This window comes from Emys orbicularis, chromosome 19 (assembly GCF_028017835.1).
Source record: "Emys orbicularis isolate rEmyOrb1 chromosome 19, rEmyOrb1.hap1, whole genome shotgun sequence".
Taxonomy (NCBI): domain Eukaryota; kingdom Metazoa; phylum Chordata; order Testudines; family Emydidae; genus Emys; species Emys orbicularis.
Window position 1 is genome coordinate 3,625,001 of NC_088701.1, and position 16,922 is coordinate 3,641,922.

A 16,922-nucleotide genomic window follows, 5' to 3' on the forward strand; every position below is an offset into this window, starting at 1 on the left:
CGCGGTACCAGCCCCCCCAGGGCATGTGGGCTGTGTGGTACCAGACCCCCCCCCAGGGCCTGTGGGCAGTGTGGTACCAGACACCCCCCCCCCAGGGCCTGTGGGCAGCGTGGTACCAGCCCCCCCCAGGGCCTGTGGGCAGCGCGGTACCAGCCCCCCCAGGGCCTGTGGGCAGCGTGGTACCAGACCCCCCCCCCAGGGCCTGTGGGCAGTGTGGTACCAGCCCCCCCGCCAGGGTGTGTGGGCAGTGTGGTACCAGCCCCCACCAGGGCCTGTGGGCAGTGTGGTACCAGCCCCCGCCCAGGGCGTGTGGGCAGTGTGGTACCAGCCCCCCCCCAGGGTGTGTGGGCAGGGCGGTACCAGCCCCCCCCAGGGTTTGTGGTCAGGGCGGTACCAGCCCCCCCTTTATTTCCCCCTGCCGTTGCCACGGGGGGTGTCCTGGGAGGGCCAGGATATCTCCCCTGCCCCATCCCACAGCCCTGCCCAGAGGGGGACCAGCCCGGTGGGCAGTGCCAGCGGGCGAGGGCTGGGCAGAGGGGCACGGGGCTGGCTTGAGCACCTTGGCACAGCACCCTTCCCCCACCCCACGCTGGTCTGAAATCCTGGGGGGCAGAGGGGATATGGGGCTAAGGCCTGGCAGCTCCTTGGCTTTGTTCTGGGTTTGTGCTGCCCCCAGCGCAGCAGGGCACAGGCTGGGGGGGCGGTTCTGGGTGATACCATAATACCCCTAATAAATACAGCGCCCTGCACAGCAGGGCCCCAGCCATGGGGGGCTCTGGGCGCTACCGTAATACCTCTAATAACAGTAAGTTTGGGTCTGACTCGGGCTAGCAAGCAGTGTTCTGTGTCGGGTCTGGGGTGCCCGGAGCGATGCCAGGCACCCTGGCTCTAGCCTGGATGTGGGGCTGGAGGTGGCCTGGAATACCAAGGAGAGTGGCATGGGGCTGAGAGAGAGGGCAGCAATGGGACCGTGTGCGCCAGCAGAGATCTCCTCCCTGGGGTCAGTATCCAGCCCCGGGCCCCTGGCACCAGGCTCACATGTGCCTGTAGGGGTGGGTAAGCATGCCGGCTTGTTATTGTAGGGTCTCCCGGGGGCACCGGGTCGCTCACGGTGGTTTGTTATTGGAGGGTCTCCCGGGGGCACCGGGTCGCTCACGGTGGTTTGTTATTGGAGGGTCTCCCGGGGGCACCGGGTCGCTCACGGTGGTTTGTTATTGGAGGGTCTCCCGGGGGCACCGGGTCGCTCAGGGTGGTTTGTTATTGGAGGGTCTCCCAGGGGCACCGGGTCGCTCACGGTGGTTTGTTATTGTAGGGTCTCCGGGGGCACTGGGTCGCTCACGGTGGTTTGTTTTTGGAGGGTCTCCCGGGGGCACCGGGTCGCTCACGGTGGTTTGTTATTGGTGGGTCTCCCGGGGGCACTGGGTCGCTCACGGTGGTTTGTTATTGGAGGGTCTCCTGGCGCTGAGGAAGTGTGTGCTAGGTCCCGTGTATGGCATGAAGGCACAGGTGCCACTGGGTAGGGACAGGGCAGCAGGTTCCGGACCCCCAGGGGACAACCCAGACACTTGGGCCAGGAAGGGGAGGAGGATCCTGCCTATGCTGGATGCTGGCTGGTGGAGGGTCTGGTGGGGGACCCCCTGCTTGGAGTTTGGGGGCTCTCCGATTACAGATGTGTCGGGGGAGCTTGTGCCACGCTGGGGCTCGGGGCCAGCACTGATGGGGGCAGAGCGCCCCCTGCTGAGCCCCTCCACCTCCTGGCACTCCCATCCAAACGCTGGCCCAGCCCCACCCTGCTTGGCCATGGGCAGGGGGCCGGAGGCGTGGGCGGGATGACCCACGGCAGGGCACCGTGGCCTGGCAATAACCGGGCAGCGCAGGGGATGGGCGAGGAGGGGCTGGCCCGGGGGTGGGGGGCAGGTTTGAGCAGTGATGGGAACCCCCCCGACCCGAGCTGGCCAGGTGGGAGCCGGTGCCCCTTGGAGCAGAAAGGCCCCATGTCCCGGACGTGGGGGAGGCGGGGGCAGCCCCAGGGAGGGGCAGAGCCATGGGGGATCAGGACGCTGGGCCAGCTGGGCCGGCCAGACAATGCCTTGGCTCGTGTGACCCGGGGGCTGGGTCCAGCTGCCAGCTGCCTCTCGCTCGCCTTCATCCCTGCCAAGACCCCCGCCCCCCAGCCTGCCCCCCAGTGTGGTGGGGGGCTGCGTTCCGGACCCCGGGGGCTGGGCTTAAATCCTCCAGTCTATGAGCAACCCTGTGGGGGCAGCTGAGTGTCCTATGGGTGTCGTCAGGGGCGGGGGAAGAGAGGCACAGGCAAGGGGGCTGGTTCGAGGTGGGTCGAGGATGGGGGTGGTTTGGGGGGGCCCCATATCCCCATGGGCTACCAGTTTCTCCTTCCCATGCCTTCCAGCTGGGGGGGGGGCAACCCAGCACGTCCAGAGATTCTGGGGAACTGGCTGATGCGGGGCAGGGGCAGTTGCTTCTTCCCCATAAACCCAGCAGAGCTGGTGGGAGGGGGCAGCCCTATGGCGTCCCCAGCCCCACGGCTGCCACCCTCACAGATCTCTCTCACTTGGGGGGCTCTGACTGTCCCAGTTTCTTTCTGGCACCTTCCCCACGGACGAGCCCCCCGGCTCAGGGAGCCACTTGGATCTGGGGTAGCTGGCAGGGGCTTGGTTCCCTACCCCAAGGCCGGGCGGAGTTTGTGGGGGGCATTCGGTGCCCAAAGGGGGTCCCAGAGCCAGGCAGGTCCCCCCTGTGCTAAGTTCCTGCTGGGGGGTGGGGCACTGCCAGGGTGAGCTGGGGTTAGACCGTCCAGGAGGTGCTAGAGCCGTCGGGGGGTGGGGGTGGGGGGATGTGTGCATGTGTGTGAGACGTGTGTTTTGTGTGTGTGACATGGGTGTTACATGTGTTGTGTTTGTGTGTGTGTGTGTTACAGCCATGTATTTGTCTATGTGTGCACATTACAGTCACGCTGTGTGTGTGTGATGTTACACGTGTGTCACACAAATGAGTGTGCAAGGCATGCCTGTTCCATGTGCTTAGCGTGTGGGCCCGCCTCTGCATGCTGTGTGTCCATGGCGGGCGCGAGCTGTGCGTGTTGTGTGAGCGTGTGCGCTCCCTGGGTGGGTTCGTGCGCCCGTCGGGTGAGCACTGCGGGCGCTGGTTCCCTGCCCGGCCTGCCCCTGGCTTCTGGGCCCTGCGGCTCACGGGCTGTTGTTCTGCGCAGGGAGGGGCCCATAAATCCCGTGGCTGGGAGCAAAACTGGACCCGTTCAGCACGTGCCGTCCATGGGCGTGTCAGGGAGCTGGCGGAGGGGCCGGGGGGGTCCGTACAATGTAGAAACCAAACCCAGGCGTGGGACTGGGCAAAACCCACCCGCGGGGCCTGGGCCGTTAGCGGTTACCGGCCCAGGCACGGGGGCTGCGGGTCGGGATTGAGGGGCACCGGGAAAGCTGGGGGGAGCTGGGACAGCAGGGGGCTGCAGGTGGTGATTAGCAGTGGGGGGGGTGGGGACGATCGGTTGCTTGCGGGGGGGTCCATCCTTTCTCCTGAGCCCTGTGAGCCCAGGCGTGGCTTAGCCCTACCCACCAGCTCACCGGGCGGCTCTAACTCCTTCTTTGCCGGGCTGCTCCTAGCAGGCGTCACAGCCGCTGGCACGGGGGGTCTCCGCAGAGCCCAGAGCCTGAAGGGAGGGAGCCAACCTCGCCCAGCAGCACATCCGACATTCCTGCTGCCTCTGCTCACCCGGCAGGACTCCAAAACACTGCACACGCTGGCTAGACAGAGACCCCTGGCCCGGCGCTGAGCGGCAGCCGCCTCTGGGGTGGGGCCCGGGGGCTGTTTATACAGGGACCCCTGGCCCAGCGCTGAGCGGCAGCCGCCTCTGGGGTGGGGCCGGGGGGCTGTTTATACAGGGACCCCTTGCCCGGCGCTGAGCGGCAGCTGCCTCTGGGGTGGGGCCCGGGGGCTGTTTATACAAGGACCCCTCGCCCGGCGCTGAGCGGCAGCCACCTCTGGGGTGGGGCCAGGGGCCTGTTTATACAAGGACCCCTCGCCCGGCGCTGAGCGGCAGCCACCTCTGGGGTGGGGCCAGGGGCCTGTTTATACAAGGACCCCTCGCCCTGCGCTGAGCTGCAGCTGCCTCTGGGGTGGGGCCCGGGGGCTGTTTATACAGGGACCCCTCGCCCGGCACTGAGATGCAGCCGCCTCTGGGGTGTGGCCGGGGGGCTGTTTATACAGGGACCCCTCGCCCTGTGCTGAGCGGCAGCCGCCTCTGGGGTGGGGCCCGGGGGCTGTTTATACAGGGACCCCTCGCCCTGCGCTGAGCTGCAGCTGCCTCTGGGGTGGGGCCCGGGGGCTGTTTATACAGGGACCCCTCGCGCTGCACTGAGCGGCAGCCGCCTCTGGGGTGGGGCCCGGGGGCTGTTTATACAGGGACCCCTCGCCCGGCGCTGAGCGGTAGCCGCCTCTGGGGTGGGGCCCGGGGGCTGTTTATACAGGGACCCCTCTCCCGGCACTGAGCGGCAGCCACCTCTGGGGTGGGCCCGGGGGGCTGTTTATACAAGGACCCCTGGCCCGGCGCTGAGATGCAGCCACCTCTGGGCTGTGGCAGTTGTGTATGGACATTTCCATGCATTTATTGGTGTTTGAGGCCTGCTGCTCTCATGAACCCTTTGCTGGCTGTTGAGTGTTTTCCCGCCGTAGGACGCCCTGTTGCTTTCAAGAGATTTTGGACGGTGGAGGCTGGAAGATTCTATCAAGAGATTACGGATTGTCCTAGTGTCTTGGCATTCTTACATATTACGTGTATTACGGTAGCACCCAGGGTCCCGTGGTGCTAGGTGCTGTACATTATTAGGTGTACTACGGTAGCGCCCAGGGCCCTGTGGCGCTAGGAGCTGTATGTTATTAGGTGTATTACGGTAGCGCCCAGGGCCCTGTGGTGCTAGGAGCTGTACAAACACCGAACAGACGGTCCCTGTCCCGATCTAAGTACAAGCCCAGAGACAGCAGGTGGGGACAGACTGCCGGGTGGATGGGGGAGCCCGCGGGGCCAGCTCTGGGCAGCCTGACGGCAGCGGGCTCAGCTCTCCAGCAGCCTGGCCAGGGGCGGGGGGGTTAGTCGGCGTCCCTGGGATTGGCAGGACAAGGGGGAGCTTTGCGGGGGTTTCCAGGACCCCCCAGCATGAGGGGCAGCGGAAGGAAGCCCGAGGGGCTGGTTTGAACCGTGGGCTGGTTGCAGGCGGGAGCACAGAGACGATCGGCCGGGGGGCCTGGATGGCGCAGGCGAGCAGCTGTTGTGGGGTGCATGGACCTGGGGGGAGGCTCAGACGGGGGGGCTACAGTCCTGGGGCCGAGAGGGCACTGCCCGTGGCCAGGGAGCGGGGGGCTCCGCGGCTGCCATCGCTGGCCCTCCCATCTCCGCGCCCCCCAGCCAATCGCGCCCTGACTTCTGGGGCCGGCCCGGGCAGGCAGGGGCAGGGCCCAGATCCCGCTGCGCTCAGCTGGGCAGGGAATCGGTGGCTGGAAAGTCTGTGCTGAGATTCGAACCAGAGCGAGCGGGGCACAGTGAGCTGGAGTGTGTGGGCAGCACCCCCTCGGCCTGCAGGTCATGGCCCCTATAGGGCCCCTCGGCCTGCAGGTCACGGCCCCTCTAGCGCCCCTTGGCCTGCAGGTCACGGCCCCTCTAGCGCCCCTTGGCCTGCAGGTCATGGCCCCTCTAGCGCCCCTCGGCCTGCAGGTCTTGGCCCCTCTAGCGCCCCTCGGCCTGCAGCTCATGGCCCCTCTAGCGCCCCTCGGCCTGCACCTCATGGCCCCTATCGCGCCCCTCGGCCTGCAGGTCATGGCCCCTCTAGCGCCTCTCGGCCTGCAGGTCATGGCCCCTATTGCGCCCCTCGGCCTGCAGCTCATGGCCCCTATAGCACCCCTTGGCCTGCAGGTCATGGCCCCTCTAGCGCCCCTTGGCCTGCAGGTCACGGCCCCTCTAGCACCCCTCGGCCTGCAGGTCATGGCCCCTCTAGCGCCCCTCGGCCTGCACCTCATGGCCCCTATAGCGCCCCTCAGCCTGCACCTCATGGCCCCTATCGCGCCCCTCGGCCTGCAGGTCATGGCCCCTATAGGGCCCCTCTAGCGCCCCTCGGCCTGCAGGTCATGGCCCCTCTAGCGCCCCTCGGCCTGCAGGTCTTGGCCCCTCTAGCGCCCCTCGGCCTGCAGGTCACGGCCCCTCTAGCGCCCCTTGGCCTGCAGGTCACGGCCCCTCTAGCGCCCCTTGGCCTGCAGGTCATGGCCCCTCTAGCGCCCCTCGGCCTGCAGGTCTTGGCCCCTCTAGCGCCCCTCGGCCTGCAGCTCATGGCCCCTATAGCGCCCCTCAGCCTGCACCTCATGGCCCCTATCGCGCCCCTCGGCCTGCAGGTCATGGCCCCTCTAGCGCCCCTCGGCCTGCAGCTCATGGCCCCTATAGCACCCCTTGGCCTGCAGGTCATGGCCCCTCTAGCGCCTCTCGGCCTGCAGGTCATGGCCCCTCTAGCGCCCCTCGGCCTGCACCTCATGGCCCCTATCGCGCCCCTTGGCCTGCAGGTCATGGCCCCTCTAGCGCCCCTCGGCCTACAGGTCTTGGCCCCTATAGGGCCCCTATAGCGCCCCTCGGCCTGCAGGTCATGGCCCCTCTATCATCCCTCGGTCGGGCGTGAAGGGCACCGGCAGGGCTGTGGGGCGGGAGCCCAGGGCTGGGCTAACAGGGGCTGCGGGGCGGGACTGAGGGGCACCGGCAGAGCTGGGGGGGAGCCCAGGGCTGGGCTGGCAGGGGGCTGCGGGTCGGGAGTGAGGGGCACCGGCAGAGCTGGGGGAGCCCAGGGCTGGGCTAGCAGGGGCTGCGGGTCGGGAGTGAGGGGCACCGGCAGAGTACTTAGCACCAGCTCGCATTACGGTGTCTCCGTTGATCCGACCCCCAGCACCCGATGGCGTCTCAGGGCCTCCTTGGGGAGAAGCTGGGACTGGGGGGGGCAAGTAAAATCCAGCCTGGCTTCCCCCCCTTCAGAGCACTGCTGGCAGGGGGCCGTGTCCGGCCTGCCTGGGCGAGATAAAGCAGCGGGCATCGTAGGGGCCTTGCCAGCGGCAGGTTTGTGTTTGTTCAGCTGGTGCCTCCCGATAAGGGTTTAGTCGCTGGATAAAGGCTGGGGAGGGGGAGAGGGAGGGGGCAGGGGAGGGGGGGCCTCTCCCCCCAACAGATCTGATGGAGGGAGGTGTGGCTGGGGCAGGACTCCTGGGTTCTCTCCCTGGCTCCGGGAGGAGTGGGGACAGGGTCTGGTGGTTAGAGCGGGGGCCTGGGTGCCAGGACTCCTGGGTTCTATCCCAGCTCTGGAGCTGTGTGGCTGAGAGTAAGGGGGCTGCCCCATAGCTGTTCCCTGCTGGGGCCCCTGGGGAGCAGCCCCTGACCAGGCTGGGGCCGAGTGCTCTGGGCCCTGGGATGTCTCACAGCTCCTGCCCAGCCGGGGAGGGCTCTGCCCTGCACCCCCCAAGTGCCGCGAGCCCCACCCCCACTGAGTCGTTAGCCAGCACTAACGAGGGCTCTGGGCTATGGAGTCAAGTCCCGGGGAAGGGGCTAGCGTTAGTGACAGGGGATAGAACCCAGGAGTCCTGCCCCCGCCCCCGCTGTAACCACCAGACCCCTCTCCCCTCCCAGAGCTGGGGAGAGAACCCAGGCATCCTGGCTCCCCACCCCCTGCTCTAACCACCAGACCCCACTCCCCTCCTGCAACCCAGACCCAAAATGCCCGGCTGGGCCCAGAGGTGGCGGGAGCTTGTGCCTGGGGAGGCCTCGAGAACCCGTGTGTTTCCCTGCTCCTGCACCAGCCCCCGCGCCAGCGCCCTCTACGCCAGTGCCCCACGGCCTTCCCCTCTCACCGCTCTGAAGGCTGCGTTTCCCCGGTCCCAGGGCTCAGCCCCCAGCCCCGTCCGTCCCTCAGCCATGGGGCCGCTGCTAGCCGCCAGCACTAAGATGGCTGCCAAGTTTTAAGATGGCTGCCAGCAGCCGGCAGGGCCGAGCAGAGAGCGGGGCCTGAGCCAGCTTTGGGGGGCCGGGCCTTGGAGGAGATGGACCCGGGGCAGGGGGCGGCGCCCCGGCTGATGCCAGGAGGGGGGGCAGAGCGTGGGCTGTTGACATAGGTAACCCGCGGGCTGGCGGCCGCCCGTGCCAAGCCTGCAGGGGAAGGCCGAGGCCGATTAACTCTTCGGAAGCCTCAGGCCTGGAGGTGCCCGGCCGGGCAGCCCCACGGGGCACTGCCGGAGAACCAAGGGCAGTGCCCATCTCTTGGGTCCTCGGCCTAGTCCTGTGCCCAGCGCCAGCCGCAGGGCCATGGCGCCACCCTGCTGCCGAGGGGCCGCTGCCTCCGCCGGGGGGATGGGGGCTGAGGAAGGGGGTCGGGACGTGGCTCATTAACCCCAGCAGAGAAAATGTGGGGTGAGGGTGGAGGAAGTGCTGCGCCCATGGGTACACTACGGGCGCTACCACTGCACGCTCATGGCACCAGGGCTGCAACACCCAAACTGCGCCACTGCAAAGCCCGGGCTGTGCCACTGCAATGCCCGAATCGCGCCACTGCAACGTCCGAACTATGCCACTGCAACGCCCGGGCTGCGTCACTGCAATGCCCAAATCGCGCACTGCAACGTCCGAACTATGCCACTGCAACGCCCAAACTATGTCACTGCAATGCCCAAATTGCACCACTGCAACGTCTGGGCTGTGCCACTGCAACAACTGAACTATGCCACTGCAACGCCCGGGCTGCGTCACTGCAACGCCCAAATTGCACCACTGCAACACCCGGGCAGTGCCACTGTGACACGCAAATTGCACCACTGCAACACCCGCGCAGGGCCACTGCAGCGCCCAAATCGCGCTTCTGCAGTGCCGGGGCTGTGCCCTGATGCGCAGTAGGGGTGGAGGGGGGCTGGCTCCAATGCCCTGTATTGGGGAGGGGCATCGGGGGGGAATGGAAACTGGGTGGAAAATGAAGGGTGAGCAGCTCTACGGGAGCCCCGAGGCCGCCCCGGGTCCAAGGCCCCAGGGGGTGGGCAGCTGGGGGGGGGGGAAATGGGGAGGGGCCATGGCACTGCTGGGTGCATCTGGCGCACGGTTCTGAAGGCCACTTTGGGACAAGCTATGGGGAGTCTCTGGGGTCAGGCTGATTCCCCTGGGGTGGGTCTGGGTTTGTTGTTGTCTGTTCTGGTAACGACACAGGCCCCCGCCAGGATCGGGCCCCCTGTGCCGGGCGCTGCCCAGACCCCCGCCAGGATCGGGCCCCCTGTGCCAGGCGCTGCCCAGACCCTGACGTCGCTCTGTGTTTGTGTGTTACAGAATCCGGACAATCAGACAGTTCAAACCAGCAAGGAGATGTGGACATCAAACCACTGCCCAACGGTGAGAGACCCCCACAGCCGCCCATGCCCCCCACAACCTCCCATAGCCCCCTACAGCCCCCCCATGGTTCCCCCACAGCCCCCATCAAACCACTGTCCAATGGTGAGAGACCCCCACAGCCCCCCATATCCCCCCACAACCTCCCATAGCCCCCCACAGCCCCCCCACAGCCTCCATCTCCCCATCCCCCCAGCAAATTGCTGCCCAACAGTGAGAGACCCCTACAGCCCCCCATCAAGCCACTGCCCAAGGTTGAAACCCCCACAGCCCCCCATGACCCCCTAGCTCCCCACAGACCCCATCTCCCCATCCCCCTATCAGACCACTGCCCACTGGTGAGAGCCCCCCACAGCCCTCTGTCTACCCCACTTAATCCTTGCCCTGCTTCCCTGCCCCAAGATTGAAAGGCATCAGCAGAGCTGGGGGGACCCAGGGCTGGGCTAGCAGAGACTGCGGGTCGGGAGTGAGGGGCACCGGCAGAGCTGGGGGGGCAGGGCTGGGCTGGCAGGGGGCTGCAGGTCGGGAGTGAGGGGCACTGGCAGAGCTGGGGGGGCAGGGCTGGGCTAGCAGAGACTGCGGGTCGGGAGTGAGGGGCACTGGCAGAGCTGGGGGGGCAGGGCTGGGCTAGCAGAGACTGCGGGTCGGGAGTGAGGGGCACCGGTAGAGCTTGGGGGGCAGGGCTGGGCTGGCAGGGGGCTGCAGGTCGGGAGTGAGGGGCACTGGCAGAGCTGGGGGGGCAGGGCTGGGCTAGCAGAGACTGCGGGTCGGGAGTGAGGGGCACCGGTAGAGCTTGGGGGGCAGGGCTGGGCTAGCAGGGGCTGCGGGTCGGGAGTGAGGGGCACCGGTAGAGCTGGGGGGCAGGGCAGGGCTGGGCTAGCAGTGGGCTGCGGGTCAGGAGTGAGGGGCGCTGGCAGAGCTGGGGGGGCAGGGCTGGACTGCAGGGGCTGCGGGTCGGGAGTGAGGGGCACTGGCAGAGCTGGGGGGGCAGGGCTGGGCTGGCAGGGGCTGCGGGTCGGGAGTGAGGGGCACTGGCAGAGCTGGGGGGGCAGGGCTGAGCTGGCAGGGGCTGCGGGTCGGGAGTGAGGGGCACTGGCAGAGCTGGGGGGCAGGGCTGGGCTGGCAGGGGCTGCGGGTCGGGAGTGAGGGGCGCTGGCAGAGCTGGGGGGGCAGGGCTGGGCTGCCGGGGCTGTGGGTCAGGAGTGAGGGTCACCAGCCGAGTCCATCACCTTGCTCCGTGCTCCGATTGCTGCCCCGCTGACGCCCGTCTCCTCCCTCCCTTCAGGGCATTTGACTTTCCAGGACTGTTTTGTGACGTCGGGCGTCTGGAACGTGACGGAGCTGGTCCGAGTGTCCCAGAGTGAGTGACGGCTTCAGGGGGCGGCCCTAGATCCCCCTGGGGGTCCTTTCTCCTCCTCGTACGTCTCCAGGGGGTGGGCTAGAGAGGCTGGCATGGGGTGCCCATGACGGGTGCCCGTGGCAGGATATGGAGAAACTGGCTGCCTAGGCAGGCGAATCGTTCTCTGTCTCCGTCTCGCTCCATCGATCTGTTTCCCCCCCTGCCCTGTGCCCCTGATCTCACTCAGCTCCCCCTTGGGAAGCGGATCCTAGGGGCGTTGGGAAAGGCCCGGGAGGGGGCAGGAGCCCCCCTGCACGCCCACAGGCTGGCTGGGGAGCTAAGCCAATGGCTGCGGGGGGGGGGGGGGGGGTTAGGGGAGGGGGGCACTGCAGAGGAGGAGGCTCACACACCCCGGGCCGGGCGAAGGCCTAGGCACCGTTGGCAGAGCCAGGGGGGCTGGCGCCAGGGGGCACGGGCCCAGCAGAATGGCAGCTCTCCCAGGACAGGGGAAAGTTTCCAGACCCTGCAGTTGGGGAGAAAAGCTCGGAAACGGGACCTGAGCGTAACCGACACTGCCTGAGCCTGCAGAGAGCCTGAGCCCGTTGCCCTGAGGGGGCGGGGCCATGGGGCAGGGGCGGGGTTATGGGTCGTGTCGGGTGATTGCTGTGCCCAGCAGCTGGTCTGTACGGGGCGTAGTACCCCTGGCACCAGCTGCGTGCCCGGTGCCCCGCACTGCCCCTCACCCACTGTCTCTCCTCCCGCAGCTCCTGTGGCCACGGCGTCGGGTCCCAACTTCTCCCTGGCGGATCTGGAGAGCCCCAGTTACTACAACATCAACCAGGTGACCCTGGGCCGGCGGTCCATAACGTCACCTCCTTCCACCAGGTACGCTCCGGCCGGGGGGCTCCTCCCTCTGCCCCGGCCGCCCTTGGCCTCTCCCCCTCGTCAGACGGGCCCGCCCTGGGGCCGATGGGGGCCGATGCCCCACTCCCCACCCACTGAACCAGCCCGTCCTCGCCCTGGGACTGCATCAGAGCCGGCCCCCCTGTTCCCCGCCTCCCCGCCTGTCACCCTGCCCTGCGGCCAATCAGGGCCAGCGCCCCCTAGAGGGGAAAGGCCCTGAGCCCGCCTGTCACCCCGCCCAACCTCTCCCCCTCACTGCCCCCCCCAGCTCCACCAAGCGCCCCAAGTCGCTGGATGACAGCGAGATGGAGAGCCCCGTGGACGAGGTCTTCTACCCCGGGACGGGGCGCTCGCCCGCCGCCGGCAGCAGCCAGTCCAGCGGCTGGCCCAACGACGTGGACGCAGGTACGGGGCAGCGCGCAGATCGGGACAGGGACCTGGGGCGAGGGGACCCCCGGGGGGCTCGCCACGTTGTGCATTCCCCCCAGAACACACCAGCAGGGGTCAACCTGCAAAGATCCCCAGCTCCTCCCCCATATGGGCCCCCTTGTCACCCCAGGGCTGTGCCCGGAGTGCGGGGGTTGGGCCCCCCCAGATTTCCTGCCCCCCGTGTCTCCATGCGGGGCCCTGGGAAGCCATGGGGCACGGCTGCACTCCAGCCTTTGCAGGGAAGAGCTGGGCCAGGCTGCGTCTGGGGGGCGGGGGGAGAGAGCAGCTGCCCCATGGCAGGATGTGGGGCTGGGGGCTGCGTTGGGGGGAGACTGGGGTGAGGCCAGGAGCTGGTTGGTCCAAGTCACAGAAGCATCAGAGTCATTTGGCATCTAGGGGCTGGGCTAGCAGGGGCTGCGGGTCGGGAGTGAGGGGCACCGGGAGAGGGCAAGAGGGCAGGCCTGGGAGAGCAGGGGGCTGTGGGTCAGGAGTGAGGGGCACCGGCAGAGCTTGGGGGGCAGGCCTGGGCTAGCAGGGGGCTGCGGGTCGGGAGTAAGGAGCACCGGCAGAGCTCGGGGGGCAGGCCTGGGCTAGCAGGGGCTGCGGGGCGGGAGTAAGGGGCACCGGCAGAGCTCGGGGGGCAGGCCTGGGCTAGCAGGGGCTGTGGGTTGGGAGTGAGGGGCACCGGCAGAGCTCGGGGGGCAGGCCTGGGCTAGCAGGGGCTGCGGGTTGGGAGTGAGGGGCACCGGGAGAGGGCAGGGGGGCAGGCCTGGGCTAGCAGGGGTCCAGAGCATCTTGGCTCCTGTAAGGAGTTAGCGGCGAGCCCCCAGCGTATCATTCGGGGGCAGGGGGCAGTGAGTGGTGAGACTGTCTGGGAGCTGCTCTCTGTCCGTCCATCTCTGTCTGTCCGTCTGTCTCTCTCCATTCACCCCCCTCTGTCTCCTCAGCTCTGAACAATTCACTGGTCTGTACAAACAACGAAAACTACTCTCTCAGGGAGGGCAGTGGGGTCTAGTGGTTAGAGCAGGGGGCTGGGAGCCAGGACTCCTGGGTTCTCTCCTAGCTCAGGGAGGGGAGTGGGGTCTAGTGGTTAGCCCAGGGGGCTGGGAGCCAGGACTCCTGGGTTCTATCCCTAGCTCGGGGAGGGGAGTGGGGTCTAGTGGTTAGAGCAGGGGGCTGGGAGCCAGAACCTGTTGGCTCTGAGACCTTGGTGAGCCCCTTCCCCTGTCTGTGTGAACTGGGCATTGTTATTCTGATTTCCATTCTGTCCGTGCCAGGGTCTCTGATCAGCACTGGGTCTGGCGGGCGTCATTCTGGGCACTGGGAACCCCCCGGTGATAACCCCCATGTCCTGCCAAGTCCTGCCAGTTCCCCAGGTGCCCCCTGCACCGGGCGCTGCAGACACACAGCAGGCAGCAGATGGATCAGATGGGGAAACTGAGGCATAGACAGGCAGCGACTCTGAGTGCCAGGATCCAAATCCAGATCTCCTGGGCCCCAGCCGTGTGGGGGTGGGGACAAGCACCTGATAACGTGGGGGTAGGGGCAGCGCTTGTGCCATCCCGGCAGAGGGCAAAGCCTTGGTCTATAATCCCATAAGGCCAGCACCCCCTGCTGGGCCCACAGGTTATTACCCTGGGTGCTCCCCGCCTGGGGGTCAGGGTGCCCCTCGCCAGGCATCACCCCCTCCAGCTCACACTCACAAAGGAGAGACGCTTGCCAACATGGGCACCATGCCAGCCGCAGCATGGGCGAAGGGGGCGGGGTCTGGCATTGTCGATGGGGGGAGCGCTGGCAGTGCTGGCACCAGGCATCATGGGAGGCAGTTTGCGGAGCAGAAGGAGGGTCGGGGGCCTCGAGAGCAGCCCAGCCCCCCAGTGCGGCACCGGCAGCTGCCCCCAACCTGCCGCTGGCACAGGGCATGACGGCACCAACCCCAGGAACAAGGCTGCTCTGGGTCATCACAGCTCTGCCGGTGCCCCTCACTCCCGACCCGCAGCCCAAGCCGGACTGTGCCCCATGGCCAGTTTGATAGGGTCCCCCGGAGGGCGAACTGATAGCAGGAGGGCGAAATCAGACGGGGGGAGACGCCGGTACAAGACAAAGCCCCGAATCTCAGGATGTCCCTATAAAACCGGGACCTCTGGTCCCTCTAGATGCAGCCAACGCCAGGGCCTGTGCCCCCCCCCCCCAGCAGGTGGTCATGGGGATCTCCCTCCCCCACCAGCCGCCCGGGCACCAGCAGGCCCTGCCTGGCGCGGAGATGAGGATCGTGTGGCGTTCCCCCTCCCCCCGCCATGTTGGGTTTGTCCCCGACAAATGGCCCGTTCCGTGGCACAGCTGCGGGGCTGGCAGGGCCTGGCAGCCGTCTGACGGGCACAGGTGGTCACAGCTGGCTGGCAGCTCCTCCGAGATCAGGTGCCAGGCAGCTGGCACAAGAAGGCAGGCTCCCGGTGGAGCCGCGCGCGCTCCCTGGGCCCCGGAGGCCCCCTCGGGCGGGACAAGAGGAGCAGGGACCGGCTGAGCCCAGGGCGCGGGAGATGGGCGGTGAGCTGTGCCACCCGCTGGCATTACAGCGCTCACTCGTCCACCTCAGCTCTTGGCAGCCCCGGCCTCCGACTCCTGCAGGCGTCCCTGGGTGGGGACAGCTGCAGGGAGAACCTCCCAGCCCACCCCAGCGTCTCCCCCATCCCAGACCCCCCACTGCCAGCAGCCCTGTGCTCACTGCCAGCTCGGGATGGGCTGGTCCCACGCCCCCAAGAGGGGAAAGGCCCTGGGTCCCCCCACAAGCCAGCCAGTCCCCTGCCCTAAGGCCAGATCAGACCTGGCGCCCCCTAGAGGGGAAAGGCCCCGTGTCCCGTTCCCTGACACCCCCCTGCCCCCACCCAGCCCTGGTGGGGCGTCTTCCTCTGTCTTGGGGCTGGGGGGGTCGGGGATGCCCTGACCCTCCCCCCAGCCCCGCTGTGCTCATAGAGACCCCAGGGGCCTCCTGCCAGCAGCACCCATTGCCCAGGGGCTTGCGGGGGACCCCTTCAGTGCTGACCCCTGAGATCGGTGGGAGCTTCCATGCTCAGCCCCCCTGCGAATCCAGCCTCAGGGGGCTGGCGCGTGGACACCCCCCCCCAAATGGAGACACCCCAGAGCCTGGGGAGGCAGGACATGCCGATCTGGCGAGGGAAGATGGGTGGCAGCGGGGGGGGTGGGATTGGGCGCCTGGACTGGCCCGGGCCTGGGGGTCCAAGCGACGACACCTGGTCAGTGTCGTTACCCGCCGGGCTTGGGGCCGTCCATAAATCTCCAGCTGCTGGAGTCACATGAATGCGGGAAAATTGCGGCTGAAAGACGTGAACATCAGAGTTCGGCCCTGCAGGCGGAGGCCTGAGGCTCAGATCCCAGGAGGCAAATCAGAGCGCCGCGGATCCAGGCTTCCAAACAACGCACGGGCCTTTGTAGCCAAGGGGGGCCCTGAAAGCCGATGGCGGGATCATGGGGACGCCCAGGGCGAGGGAGACACTGGAGTTAGTTGGGAAAATCCAGGCCCCCGGAGGGGCCTGATGGGCAGGGACCTACAGGGCAGCGAGGGCAGGGCAGCGAGGGCAGGGCAGCGGCTGGGGCCCAGGCCAAGCAGGGGTGACCTAAGCAGGATACTAATCCATCTTTCCGCCTGTTAACCCTGCCCTCTCTCGCTGATTCCTCGCCAGGACCGGCTTCCCTAAAGAAGTCAGGGAAGCTGGATTTCTGCAGCGCCCTCTCCACCCACACCACCTCCCCAAGAATGGCTTTCAGCCACCACCCGCTGCCGGTCCTTGCAGGAGTCAGACCAGGTGAGAACCAAAGCCGCTATCCTGGGGTGGGGGGGGCGGGGACCCTTCCCTCCAAGCCACGGTGGTTCTGGCACCCGATCTCGCTCGCTTTTCCTCTCTCTGTCTCTGTCTCTCCTCTGTCGAGGCAGCTAAAGGGTTAAGGATGCGGGGGAAAGGGCAGATTTTATGCTGCATTAGGCGATCGTCGCCTGAGTAGGGACTATTAGAGTGACTCCAGAGTGACTCCAGAATAGCTGGGATCTTGGAGGAGTTAATCCAGAGTGACTCCAGAATAGCCAGGATTTAGACAGATCTGGATGAGTTGGGATTTTGGTGGAGTGACTCCGGCATTGCTGGGATCAGGAGCTGGCCTGCCGCATGTAGCCAAGGGGGTCCCTTTGTCTCCTGGGGAGCAAGTGGAGCCGTGGTTACTGGTCCCCGCAGGCTAGGATGCCTGGGTCCCAACTGTTGGGGGCCCATGCCAGCACCATAGCAGGCAGGGAGGCTCCAGCGACCAGCGAGCCCGGGACCCCAGCCAGCCGCCTGTGGCCTGGTGCCAGCGAGGTGATGAGGGGACACTCCCAGCAGCCTGTTCCCCATGGGACAGGGCTCCTACCTGCCCCCCTTGGGGGAACTGCTCCATCACCCGGCACTTCTCAGGGCTAGGAAATACTTCTCTTGGATCGGGAGTGAGGGGCACCGGCAGGGCCGGGCTAGCAGGGGCTGCGGGTCAGGAGTGAGGGGCACTGGCAGGGCTGGGGGGGAGCCCAGGGCTGGGCTAGCAGGGGCTGCGGGTCGGGAGTAAGGGGCACCGGCAGGGCTGGGGGGGGTCAGGGCTGGGCTAGCAGGGGCTGCGGGTCGGGAGTGAGGGGCACTGGCAGGGCTGGGGGGGAGCCCAGGGCTGGGCTAGCAGGGGGCTGCGGGTCAGGAGTGAGGGGCACTGGCAGGGCTGGGGGGGAGCCCAGGGCTGGGCTAGCAGGGGGCTGCGGGTCAGGAGTGAGGGGCACTGGCAGGGCTGGGGGGGAGCCCA

General features: G+C 67.5%; 1 protein-coding gene across 1 annotated transcript in view; it reads left to right on the forward strand.

Annotated features, from left to right (window-relative positions):
- The window catches only part of NFIX (nuclear factor I X), a 119,359-nt gene that overhangs the window by 88,128 nt on the left and 14,309 nt on the right, over nt 1-16,922 (forward strand). The window contains exons 3-7 of the mRNA XM_065419195.1: nt 9,359-9,421; nt 10,704-10,778; nt 11,522-11,642; nt 11,929-12,065; nt 15,791-15,913. Coding sequence (XP_065275267.1) covers nt 9,359-9,421; nt 10,704-10,778; nt 11,522-11,642; nt 11,929-12,065; nt 15,791-15,913 — 519 coding nt within the window. The remainder of the gene's footprint in view (nt 1-9,358; nt 9,422-10,703; nt 10,779-11,521; nt 11,643-11,928; nt 12,066-15,790; nt 15,914-16,922) is intronic.